Source organism: Phyllobates terribilis, unplaced genomic scaffold, assembly GCF_046119375.1.
Source record: "Phyllobates terribilis strain yellow unplaced genomic scaffold, ASM4611937v1 Scaffold_44__1_contigs__length_10104851, whole genome shotgun sequence".
In the NCBI taxonomy this organism is placed as follows: Eukaryota; Metazoa; Chordata; class Amphibia; order Anura; family Dendrobatidae; genus Phyllobates; species Phyllobates terribilis.
Window position 1 is genome coordinate 9,826,068 of NW_027362804.1, and position 14,027 is coordinate 9,840,094.

Genomic DNA, 14,027 nt, shown 5'->3' on the forward strand with positions numbered 1-14,027 from the left:
CATTCTACTGTGCGGAGGACTGTGTGGGGCCCATTCTACTGTGCGGAGGACTGTGTGGGGCCCATTCTACTGTGTGGGGCCCATTCTACTGTGTGGAGGACTGTGTGGGGCCCTTAAGCCATTGGACACACTCCACAAGGTCCCAGAGTTCCAATTTTCATTTGGAAATCAAGGTCCCAGAGTCTGGAGGAAGAGTGGAGAGGCCACAATCCAAGCTGCTTGAAGTCTAGTGTGAAGTTTCCACAATCAGTGATGGTTTGGGGGGCCATGTCATCTGCTGGTGTAGGTCCACTGTGTTTTATCAACACCAATGTCAGCGCAGCCATCTACCAGGAAATTTTAGAGCACTTCATGCTTCCCTCTGCCGACAAGCTTTTTGGAGCTGGAAATGTCATTCTCCAGCAGGACTTGGCACCTGTCCACACTGCCAAAAGTACCAATACCTGGTTTACACACAACAGTATCACTGTGCTTGATTGGCCAGAAAACTCGCCTGACCTTAACCCCATAGAGAATCTATGGGATATTGTCGAGAGGAAGATGAGAGACACCAGACCCAACAATGCAGACGAGCTGAAGGCTGCTATCAAAGCAACCTAGGCTTCCATAACACCTCAGCAGTGCCACAGTCTGATCGCCTCCATGCCACGCCGCGTTGATGCAGTAATTGATGCAAAAGGAGCCTCGACCAAGTATTGAGGGCATTTACTGAACATACATTTCAGTAGGCCAACATTTCGGATTTTAAAATAATTTTTAAAGCTGTTATAAAGTATTCTAATTTACTGAGATAATAATTTTTGTGTTTTCATTGACTGTAAGCCATAATCCTCAACATTAACCCCTTTACCCCCCAAAGTGGTTTGCACGTTACTGACCAGGCCAATTTTTACAATTCTGACCACTGTCACTTTATGAGGTAATTACTCTGAAGCGCTTCAACGGATCCCCCTGATTCGGAGATTATTTTTTCGTGACATATTGTACTTCATGATTGTGGTAAAATTTCTTCGATATCACTTGCGTTTGTGAAAAAAAAACAGAAATTTGGCGAAAATTTTGAAAATTTTGCAATTTTCAAAATTTGAATTTTTATGCCCTTAAATCAGAGAGATATGTCACACAAAATAGTTAATACATAACATTTCCAACATGTCTACTTTACATCAGCACAATTTTGGAACCAAAATTTTTATTTTTTTTTTATTTTTACTAGGGAGCTATAAGGGTTAAAAGTTGACCAACGATTTCTCATTTTTCCAACAAAATTTACAAAACAATTTTTTTTTATTTTTGTATTTTTTTTAGGGACCACATCACATTTGAAGTGACTTTGAGGGGTCTTTATGACAGAAAATACCTAAAAGTGACACCATTCTAAAAACTGCTCCCCTCAAAGTGCTCAAAACCACATTCAAGAACTTTATTAACCCTTCAGGTGCTTCACAGGAATTTTTGGATTGTGGAAGCTAAAAATGAACATTTAACTTTTTTCACAAAAATGTTACTTTAGACCCAATTTTTTTAATTTTGCAGGGGTAACGGGAAAAAATGGACCCCAAAATTTGATGTGCAATTTCTCCTGAGCACGCTGATACTCCATAAGTGGGGAAAAACCACTGTTTGGGCGCATGGCAGGGTTAGGAAGGGAAGGAGCGCCATTGACTTTTTGATTGTAAAATTTGCTTGAATAATTAGCGGACGCCATGTTGCGTTTGGAGAGCCCCTGATGTGCCTAAACAGTGGAAACCCCCCACAAGTGATGCCATTTTGAAAACTAGACCCCTCAGGGAACTTATCTAGATGTGTGGTGAGCACCCTGAACCCCCAAGTGTTTTACAGAAGTTTATAACATGAAGCCGTGAAAATAAAATAAAAAAAACTTTTTCCACAAAAAGATGTTTTAACCCCAATTTTTTTTTTTTAATTTTCACAAGGGTAAGAGGAGAAAATGGACCCCAAAAACTTTTGTGCAATTTCTCCTGAGTACGCCAATACCCCATATATGGGGAAAATAATGTTTGGGCGCACAGCAGAGTTCAGAAGGGAAGGAAGGAGCACTGTGTGACTTTTTGAATGCAAAATTGGCTGGAATCGAGAGCGAACGTTTGGAGAGCCCCTGATGTGCCTAAATAGTGGAAACCCTACCACAAGTGACCCCATTTTGGAAACTACACCCCTCAAGGATTATAACAAGGGGTATAGTGAACATTTTGAACCCAGAGGTACGACACAGAATTTGATAACATTAGGTCATCATATTGAATAAGTTGTCATTATTCTTGAGTGCAAGTGCTCGCTACTTGAGTTTGCATCGGGTACTCAGGTATGCACCATGTATCGCAGGTGCTCGAGTGACATGCTCGAGTGCCCGCCTGCATGTTTCACGGTTATTAGACACCCAAAAAAAAAACATGCGGGGGATGGCTCGTGCATGGCAGGCAATCCCTGCAAAGTTTTTTTGGCGGCGACGCATATGGGGCGGAGACTCGAGCACCCACGATACTCAATGCATACCCGAGCACCCGATGCAAACTCAAATAGCGAGCACTTGCGCTCAACACTAGTCGCCATATCGTCATCTTTTTTTTACTTTTGAAAAAAATCCCAAACCCAACCCTAATCCTAGAGTTTATTTTTTACGCCGTTCCTAGTGTGGTATAAGTGATTAGACGACTTTATTATTTGGGTCAGTGCGATTACAGAGAAACCAGAATCATATCGGTTTTTATGATTGACAGCTGTCACACACTAAAAGACGCATTTTCTTGTAAAATCTAGTTTTTGCTTCGTCATATTTTGAGAGCTATAATTTTTCCATATTTTGGCTGACAGTCATGTGATGGCTTGTTTTTTTGCGGGACAAGTTGACGTTTTTATTGGTACCATTTTCGGGCATGTGACATTTTTTGATCGCTTTCTATTCCGATTTTTGGGAGGCAGAATAAACAACCAACAATTCAGGATTTTTTTATTCTGCTCCACGTGTGGTAAAATTAATAAGGTTATTCTTCGGGTCAGTACATTTACAGCGGTACCACATTTATATCGTTCTGCTATGTTTTGGAGTTTTTACACAATAAAAGCTATTTTATGCAAAAAAATATTTTTTTGCATCGCTTTATTCTGAGAGCTATAACTTTTTAATTTTTCAGCTGTATGTTTTTTTGCTTCGTTTATTTATTTTTTTTACAATAAAGGGGTTAACTAGTGGGACAGTTATAGGTCAGCTCGTTACGGACGTGGTGATACCAAATATGTGTACTTTTATTGTTTAGTTTTTTTCAGAATATTTATTGATGGGTACATTATATTTTTATTTTTACAATTTTGTTTTTTTTTTATTTTTTTTCATTTTGTAACACTTTTTTTACTTCCATTCTTTGTCCCACTATGGGACTTTCACTTTTTTTATTCTGATCGCGTGTGTAGTATAGGGATGGAGAACCATCCCTGTGCTATACAGGCTGTCAGCACTGCAGACACAGAAGATACTTTGGTCATGCACTGCGCATGACCAAAGTATCTTTCTGCTGTCTGGTGACCCAGCTTTAAATGGGTTAACAGAAATAAAACACCTGAAATAGATCACTGTTTGTAATGACTCTATATAAAATATGAGCTCCACTTTTTGTATTGAAGAGCGGAAATAAATTAACTTTTTGATGATATTCTAGTTTAGTGAGATGCACCTGTATTTGAGCAGTTTGAGAATGAATGCTCAAAGCAGCAGGCAGAAAGTCACTATTAAGTGGGTGAAAGAAGCATATCACTGTAATAATACATTGCTCAAAAAAATAAAGGGAACACAAATAACATCCTAGATCTGAATGAATGAAATATTCTCATTGAATACTTTGTTCTTACAAAGTTGAATGTACTGACAACAAAATCACACAAAAATCATCAATGGAAATCAAATTTATTAACCAATGGAGGCCTGGATTTTGAGTCACCCCCAAAATTAAAGTGGAAAAACACTACAGGCTGATCCAACTTTGATGTAATGTTCTTAAAACAAGTCAAAATGAGGCTCAGTATTGTGTGTGGCTTCCACGTGCCTGTATGACCTCCCTACAACGCCTGGGCATGCTCCTGATGAGGTTGTGGATGGTCTCCTGTGGGATCTCCTCCCAGACCTGGACTAAAGCATCCGCCAACTCCTGGACAGTCTGTGGTGCAACGTGACGTTGGTGGATGGAGCGAGACATGATGTCCCAGATGCGCTCAATCGGATTCAGCTCTGTAGAACGGGCGGGCCAGTCCATAGCTTCAATGCCTTCATCTTGCAGGAACTGCTGACACACTCCAGCCACATGAGGTCTGGCATTGTCCTGCATTAGGAGGAACACAGGACCAACCGAACCAGCATATGGTCTCACAAGGGGTCTGAGGATGTCATCTCGGTACCTAATGGCGGTCAGTCTACCTCTGGCGAGCACAAGGAGGGCTGTGCAGCCCTCCAAAGAAATGCCACCCCACACCATTACTGACCCACTGCCAAACCGGTTATGCTGAAGGATGTTGCAGGCAGCAGATCGCTCTCCACGGCGTCTCCAGACTGTCACGTCTGTCACACGTGCTCAGTGTGAACCTGCTTTCATCTGTGAAGAGCACAGGGCGCCAGTGGCGACTTTGCCAATCCTGGTGTTCTGTGGCAAATGCCAAGCGTCCTGCACGGTGTTGGGCTGTGAGCACAACCCCCCATCTGTGGACGTCGGGCCCTCATACCACCCTCATGGAGTCGGTTTCTAACAGTTTGTGCAGACACATGCACATTTGTGGCCTGCTGGAGGTCATTTTGCAGGGCTCTGGCAGTGCTCCTCCTGTTCCTCCTTGCACAAAGGTGGAGGTAGCGGTCCTGCTGCTGGGTTGTTGCCCTCCTAAGGCCCCCTCCACGTGTCCTGGTGTACTGGCCTGTCTCCTGGTAGCGCCTACAGCCTCTGGACACTACGCTGACAGACACAGCAAACCTTCTTGCCACAGCTCGCATTGATGTGCCATCCTGGATGAGCCGCACTAACTGAGCAACTTCTGTTAGTTATAGAGTCCGTCTCATGCTACCAGGAGTGTGAAGGCACAACCAACATTCAAAAGTGACCAAAACATCAGCCAGAAAGCATTGGTACTGAGATGTGGTCTGTGGTCCCCACCTGCAGAACCACTCCTTTATTGAGGGTGTCTTGATAATTGCCAATAATTTCCATCTATTGTCTATTCCATTTGCACAACAGCATGTGAAATTGATTGTCAATCAGTGCTGCTTCCTAAGTGGACAGTTTGATTTCACAGAAGTTTGCTCAAAAAAATAAAGGGAACACTTAAACAGAATATAACTCCAAGTAAATCAGTGTATATATTACCAAGTTTTTTCTTTTTTAATCTTCACTAGTACTGTTAATTTATGAGGAAATAAATTAGTATTTAAATTTGTGGCTTCATCTCTTAAATCCATTTTAGTCCACCTTGACAAACTTACTTAATTCATTTTCTATTTCCACAGTCAAATTGTTTGCATCGACAATCACTTTATACTCGGGTGCTGCTTCCACAGGTCCCATAACTAGGAGTCAGAAAATAAATCACAATAATGCAAAGATATAAAACAATCGTTATATCAGAATGTAATTCAATCTGAACAGGAAGCGACAGCAAGTCTTAATATGCCATCACATCTGGAGAGGAATAAACTTCGGTATAATCTTATATCCCCCTCCTAATACAACACAGGCTAAGAATAAACGAGTTTTGTCGGCTTCTTCTGCAGGATCCCGGCCTCCTGCTTGATGACAGTTTGAGCCAATATCATCGCACTGCATGCACGAACTGTGTGCGCCAAGATGCTGCAAGGAGAAGCAGCTTTACCTCTGCAGCTTCAGAAAAGCACAGTCACTGAATGTGGCAGACTACAGTAATCAGGCCAGCTCCAGAGGAGCGATTACAGACTCTATAGAACAGAGTTTGAAAGTACTGCACACCATGTCTATGAGACCGGCCACCAATGACATTGCAGCAGTGGCCAGTAACCAAAATAATTCCTCTGTCCTTGAGAATGAAGAGCATCTTTAATAAGCAAGTTGCAAACTTGCTCGCTTTTACAAGAGCTTTGCAATGGTAGCCACTTATGATGGTGCTGAACTATACCTTCAGATGCTTTTGGTTGTTTTTTGACATACTCATCGATCTTGTCAAGAATGTCTGAAAACTAAAAAATATATATATTAATAAAATTACTCTTTTTTTTTTTTTTTTGTTTTTTTTTTTTGTTATGCAGTGAACGGATGTAGAAGTTGGTGCTCAATAAATAGGTTTTCTGCACAATGCACAGTTGAACAGAGGAACTGTCTAAGATCCCCGACCTTAGTCTTATACTTACCAGCTGCCATCTTCACCTTTTATCGGTGCAGCTCCAGCCTCGTGGTGTGGATATTGTGACTGCAACTTCTGACCGACCAAAAGTCAGAGGTAACGATAACAAAGGGTCAATGTAAGAATATGAGAGCCAGAAGAAGGCTCTCAGACTTACTTGAAAAGTGACCCGTGGCTTGCCCAGCAAACACTGGAGCGATCCGGCAAGTCACAAACTGCAGGAGACGGACCGAAGAGGCGAAAATAGGTGAGATGTCAGCAGGTAAATATAAGACTAAGGCAGGGACCTTAGACCAGAAGCACCACTCCAGTGATAAAAACAACAAAAACACGCTGGAGTGGTGCTTTAACATAACGTAGAGCAGCATCTCAAACTACCACTTCCCAGTTATGTCCACTGGAGGGACGAGGCGGTCTGTAATTCATGGTGACATCTATTTTTCATGCCCCAGATCTGACAAAGTGAGCAGAGCTTGTGCAAGATGGACTGGTCAAATTCTTGTCTACTCCACAAATCTAATTCCAGCACAAGCACATAGAGGTGCAGACCACAACGCGCCTTGCCTGATCCATTGCGTGTGCCTATTAATCAGGAGTGTCTGTTTCCACTCGCCCCCTGACCAACACCAGCGAGAGACTCGCCGACCATTGTTCTGAGGCTACTTAGTGTCTGAATATTGTTTGTGATGGTGACCAAGAGCAAAAATGGAGAAAAATTAGGATGTGGAGTGCCGGGAGATGTGACAAGAGTTTTTCGGGTTTTCTGACACTCACCTGTCTGCTGTCCCATAACTTTGCTATACTTTTCACTGACTCAGCGTTAATATCCACCTGCATCTCCTCCTGCACTTCCTCAATGGTCTCCAAGTCATCCTCGTCTATTAAGTTGTCCTCTTCTTCCTCTGCGGCCTCCTCCAGGTCAGCCAGCAACTCGTCTGCCAGAGACATGTCTTATCCCTGCGGGAAAAGGCAAATTCATAGCAGGATTGTGCTTTATAGAAGTAATTCACTCATAGAAAACGCTATATCCTCATTGACATAAATGTAGTAATACATCAGTCACCAGATAATACAGCTTTATGTTACATAGAAACCCTATAACCAGCACAGCGGCGGCACCGCCGCACACGTCCTATAACCAGCGCGGCGCCGCCGCACACGTCCTATAACCAGCGCGGCGCCCCCGCACACGTCCTATAACCAGCGCGGCACCCCCGCACACGTCCTATAACCAGCGCGGCACCCCCGCACACGTCCTATAACCAGCGCGGCACCCCCGCACACGTCCTATAAACAGCGCGGCACCACCGCACACCACCAGCCAAGTACGCCCTACATTCTGCCATGCTAACACTCTGGGCACATATCCCACCCGCAGACATCAGCGCAGCATTTACCAAGTGCAAGAAGCCTGGTTAAAGGTGTCAGAAAGTTGTCGCACTTCTCTTCAACTATAACCGGAAGTTGTGGTGCAAAAATACAGCGTCACTGCAGCGACAGCTTCCGGAATGCTATCTGGTTTTCCGATTGGTCCGCAAATGCGCATGCGTACCCACACGAACGCTAAGCATGATTTCATTGGTCGATCAGCTGATGTTTTTTTCTCCTTTTTGTATAGTGTAACTTTATTTGTATACACCAGTCGTAGTGTTCATATCACGCTGCGCTTGGGAAGAAGGACAGACAATGTGAACAGGTAGGTGCGGAGGAGGAGGACATGGTCTTGTCCTGTGATGTCAGGGTAATGTGTGGAGGTGGATTCTACCTATGAGGCTGCTCGTGTATATCGCAGGGACTTGTGTCAGGTTGCGCAGTAGTGCCCTCCCCGGTGTAAAAGCAGACAGATCTGACACTGGTGCAGCGTGTGAGCCCATAAATATGTATTTTTGGATTGTAGCACTTGGAGAGTAAGGGTAGATCCGTACAGGATGGATATGATAACGATTCTCCGCATTGATCTGTACAGGTAAAAATGTTATCAAATTCTGTGTCGTACCTCTGGGTTCAAAATATTCACTATGCCGCTTGATATAATCCTTGAGGGGTGTAGTTTCCAAAATGGGGTCACTTGTAGGGGGGTTTCCACTATTTAGGCACATCAGGGGCTCTCCAAACGTCCGCTCTCGATTCCAGCCAATTTTGCGTTCAAAAAGTCACAGTGCTCCTTCCTTCCCTTCTGAACTCTGTCGTGCGCCCAAACACTATTTTCCCCATATATGGGGTATTGGCGTACTCAGGAGAAATTGCACAAAAGTTTTTCTCCTCTTACCCTTGTGAAAATTAAAAAAAATTGGGGTTAAAACATCTTTTTGTGGAAAAAGTTTGATTTATTTTTTTTATTATTTTCACGGCTCCATGTTATAAACTTCTGTAAAGCACTTAGGGGTTCAGGGTGCTCACCACACATCTAGATAAGTTCCCTGAGGGGTGTAGTTTTCAAAATGGCATCACTTGTGGGGGGTTTCCACTGTTTAGGCACATCAGGGGTTCTCCATACACAACATGGCGTCCGCTAATTATTCAAGCAAATTTTACAATCAAAAAGGCAATGGCGCTCCTTCCCTTCCTAACCCTGCCGTGCGCCCAAACAGTGGTTTTTCCCCATGTATGGAGCATCGGCATGCTCAGGAGAAATTGCACATCAAATGTTGGGGTCCATTTTTTCCTGTTACAACCGCAAAATTAAAAAAATTGGGTCTAAAGTAACATTTTTGTGAAAAAAGTTAAATGTTCATTTTTTGCTTTCCACATTCCAAAAATTCCTGTGAAGCACCTGAAGGGTTAATAAAGTTCTTGAATGTGGTTTTGAGCACCTTGAGGGAAGCAGTTTTTATAATGGTGTCACTTTTAGGTATTTTCTGTCATAAAGACCCCTCAAAGTCACTTCAAATGTGATGTGGTCCCTAAAAAAAAAAAATAAATAAAATTTTGTAAATTTTGTTGGAAAAATGAGAAATCGTTGGTCAACTTTTAACCCTTATAGCTCCCTAGTAAAAATTAAAAAAAAATAAATACATTTTGGTTCCAAAATTGTGCTGATGTAAAGTAGACATGTTGGAAATGTTATTTATTAACTATTTTGTGTGACATATCTCTCTGATTTAAGGGCATAAAAATTCAAATTTTGAAAATTGCAAAAGTTTCAAAATTTTCGCCAAATTTCCATTTTTTTTTCACAAACGCAAGTGATATCGAAGAAATTTTACCACAATCATGAAGTACAATATGTCAAGAAAAAATAATCTCCGAATCAGGGGGATCCGTTGAAGCGCTTCAGAGTAATTACCTCATAAAGTGACAGTGGTCAGAATTGTAAAAATTGGCCTGGTCAGTAACGTGCAAACCACTTTGGGGGGTAAAGGGGTTAATGTTGATGATTATGGCTTACAGTCAATGAAAACACAAAAATTATTATCTCAGTAAATTAGAATACTTTATAACAGCTTTAAAAATTATTTTAAAATCCGAAATGTTGGCCTACTGAAATGTATGTTCAGTAAATGCCCTCAATACTTGGTCGAGGCTCCTTTTGCATCAACTACAGCATCAATGCGGCGTGGCATGGAGGCGATCAGCCTGTGGCACTGCTGAGGTGTTATGGAAGCCCAGGTTGCTTTGATAGCAGCCTTCAGCTCGTCTGCATTGTTGGGTCTGGTGTCTCTCATCTTCCTCTCGACAATATCCCATAGATTCTCTATGGGGTTAAGGTCAGGCGAGTTTTCTGGCCAATCAAGCACAGTGATACTGTTGTGTGTAAACCAGGTATTGGTACTTTTGGCAGTGTGGACAGGTGCCAAGTCCTGCTGGAGAATGACATTTCCAGCTCCAAAAAGCTTGTCGGCAGAGGGAAGCATGAAGTGCTGTAAAATTTACTGGTAGATGGCTGCGCTGACATTGGTGTTGATAAAACACAGTGGACCTACACCAGCAGATGACGGCCCCCCAAACCATCACTGATTGTGGAAACTTCACACTAGACTTCAAGCAGCTTGGATTGTGGCCTCTCCACTCTTCCTCCAGACTCTGGGACCTTGATTTCCAAATGAAAATTGGAACTCTGGGACCTTGTGGAGTGTGTCCAATGGCTTAAGGGCCCCACATAGTCCTCCATACAGTAGAATGGGCCCCACACAGTCCTCCACACAGTAGAATGGGCCCCACACAGTCCTCCACACAGTAGAATGGGCCCCACACAGAATAATGGGCCCCACACAGTCCTGCACACAGAATAATGGGCCCCACACAGTCCTGCACACAGAATAATGGGCCCCACACAGTCCTGCACACAGAATAATGGGCCCCACACAGTCCCCCACACAGAATAATGGGCCCCACACAGTCCCCCACACAGAATAATGGGCCCCACACAGTCCCCCACACAGAATAATGGGCCCCACACAGTCCCCCACACAGAATAATGGGCCCCACACAGTCCCCCACACAGAATAATGGGCCCCACACAGTCCCCCACACAGAATAATGGGCCCCACACAGTCCTCCACACAGAATAATGGGCCCCACACAGTCCTCCACACAGAATAATGGGCCCCACACAGTCCTCCACACAGAATAATGGGCCCCACACAGTCCTCCATACAGAATAATGGGCCCCACACAGTCCTCCACACAGAATAATGGGCCCCACACAGTCCTCCACACAGAATAATGGGCCCCACACAGTCCTCCACACAGAATAATGGGCCCCACACAGCCCTCCACACAGAATAATGGGCCCCACACAGCCCTCCACACAGAATAATGGGCCCCACACAGCCCTCCACACAGAATAATGGGCCCCACACAGCCCTCCACACAGAATAATGGGCCCCACACAGCCCTCCACACAGAATAATGGGCCCCACACAGCCCTGCACACAGAATAATGGGCCCCACACAGCCCTGCACACAGAATAATGGGCCCCACACAGCCCTGCACACAGAATAATGGGCCCCACACAGCCCTGCACACAGAATAATGGGCCCCACCCAGTCCTGCACACAGAATAATGGGCCCCACCCAGTCCTGCACACAGAATAATGGGCCGCACCCAGCCCTGCACACAGAATAATGGGCCCCACCCAGCCCTGCACACAGAATAATGAGCTACACATAGCACCTGCGATGTGTAGCAGCATTCATGATCTCCTATGAACGTCAGCCACAGGCCGGCGTTCATAGGAGATTCAAAATGACAGGCATGGGGGTCTTCTACAAACCCATGCCTGTCATGGCGCAAATTCAACAATGACGGGCCCTTTATTCAGAAATTCAGCTCATTGCACATGGACGTCTACAGCCAGCCACTTCTCTTCTCCTCGACGACAGAACATATCGGCGTCCATCTTGGCAGCCATTTCCTGCAGCCCTTCCTGACTTTATTGTCCAGCACTGACCTAGGGCAGGGAAAGGGACGGACGTGTTATGTATTCAGATACTTGTACCCCCCTATAGATTGTATACAAGTAGTGGGAGTAAAGGGTGTGTCCGCATGAAGTACTTTTGACATGATTTTCAAAATTCACCTCAGAAATTCATGTCATGATAATGGCGCAACGTCACGTTCCTTTGTTTTTTTTTCAGTGAGGTCATAGTGAAAGCAATGTGCTTTTCCCATTAAAATCCACAGGAAGCTTATCTAAAGAGTATTTGAAGAATGAACAAATCCTGTTTTGTGCCTCCATTTTGGTGCCCTGTTGACATTTTCACAAAATGGCCGCCAACGTTTTAGATTCATCTTATGCGGTGCTTTTTTTTTGGACGTTCAAGACACATCCTTCCTCGTCCATTGCCCTTTACTTCAGCCCTGTATATCCAGTCTACTAAATGGGTGGGTATATGTTAAATTCCTGAAGAACACTGCATAGGGAAGACTGTGCGGCCATTTTGTGAAGATACAAATGGAGTTCTAGTGAGGAGTAACAGCGACAGGATTGACCATATCTTTGTCATTTATTGTCCAGTTTGATTAGGGGGGTTTCACTGACCCCTTAACTCCTTCCTGACAGGATTTTACTTCTAAAATTAGCAACCGGAGTGAGCTCCGATCTCTGCTGTGAGGCAGCCATCGTCCCCCAGATCATTGGGTTTTAATGGCAGCCTGAGGATCCCTGTCGCTTCAATGCTAGTGCTCCCAATAAAGCTAATGCTGTGTCTTGGCTTCATAGGAGGTGGCCATTTTTGCTGTATACTGAGGTACTACAATATATATCCCTGTAGGGACTAAAAAGGATAATTGAAAATTAATAAAAAATAAAATCTGAAAAAAAAATAAAACAAATTAACCCAAACCCCAAAATTTATTTTTTTTGGTCACCAGACATCCCAAAATAAATGGAATAAAAGGTATTGTTTGTACCCCAAAATACCAATATAACTACAGCTCGCTATATATAAAAAAGCTCCATCAGTGTAAGTGGTGTTGGCGCTGTCGGTTACCGCCGTGGGATCTGGGCATGTGCACCACTCGTCGGTTGCTCGGGGGCCGGTACGGTGCACGTTGTAAGTACAGGCTGAAATCTGGGGAGGGGGCACCTGGAGAATCGAGTAATGGGGGCAAAAGTGGCAGGCACTATGGGGGAAATTAGCTTTTACATTGTGTGGGTAGCATTACTTTCAGTTGGGAAAACAAGTTATCCTATTTTTCACAGGATAGGTGATAACTTGTTGATCGGTGGGGGTCCGATCACTTGGGCGCAGGGGCGTAATGATCGCAGAGGGTGCGACCGGGCCCATGCGGGAGACCATGGACCCCAGGGTCTACTTCAACTGGATGTGCGTCCGAGATCGCACATAGGCGCTGGGGTCGGCGGCCTCCCTCCCGCACGGGCTCAGAAGAGGACGCCGGAAGTTGAGGGAGCAGAGGAAGGTGAGAAGAATGTTTTGAGGTTTTTTTTAATACAGAACGGGGAACACATATACCAGAAAGAGGCCCAGGATGGGGGACATATATGCCAGGATGGGGGATATATATACTAGGATAGGGAACATATACCAGGATGCGGCCCAGGATGGGGGACATATATACCAGGACGAGGGACATATATACCAGGATGGGGGACATATATACCAGGATGGGGGGCATATACCAGGATGCGGCCCAGGATGGGGGACATGTATGCCAAGATGGGGGACATGTATGCCAGGATGGGGGACATGTATGCCAGGATGGGGGACATGTATGCCAGGATGGGGGACATGTATGCCAGGATGGGGGATATATATACCAGGAAGGGGTCCAGGATGGGAGGCATTAGTACAGGATCGGGGACATTACTACATAATGGGGGGGGGGGGGCATTTATGTCTTTATAGGATTTAGAATGCTACAAGGACCCATACATCTAACCAACATGCAGGGTGGCCCAGGTCCAGGGGGCCCATCAGACTCTAGTTAGTCACTGCTTGGACAGGGCACTTTTATCACTGCTAGAATAGAACGACAGGTTCGGACGCCTGACTGCCGCTCCATTCATTCCCTATGGGGTTGCTGTGCACTTGGCTTTTTCTGACAGTTCCATAGAGAATGAATAAATCGGCGGTCAGGCGGTGCAGGTAAGTCGGTGTGGGTCCCAGCGGTCGGACCACCACCGATCTGCAAGTTATTACATATCCTGGGTACAGGAGATAATTTGTTTTCACTGGACAAACCCTTTAAGTC

The 14,027-nt window shown here is 44.6% G+C and overlaps 1 protein-coding gene across 1 annotated transcript; it reads right to left on the minus strand.

Moving 5' to 3' along the window:
* Window positions 1–5,456: 5,456 nt before the first annotated feature.
* Window positions 5,457–7,785, minus strand: LOC141191446 (U4/U6 small nuclear ribonucleoprotein Prp31-like). Its single transcript, XM_073661341.1, has 4 exons — window positions 7,767–7,785; window positions 7,144–7,326; window positions 6,145–6,205; window positions 5,457–5,563 (listed from the first exon to the last, which is right to left on the minus strand). The coding sequence occupies exons 2-4, from the start codon at window positions 7,315–7,317 to the stop codon at window positions 5,457–5,459; spliced, it is 342 nt and encodes a 113-aa protein (XP_073517442.1). The 5' UTR covers window positions 7,318–7,326; window positions 7,767–7,785.
* Between the last annotated feature and the right edge of the window lie 6,242 nt (window positions 7,786–14,027).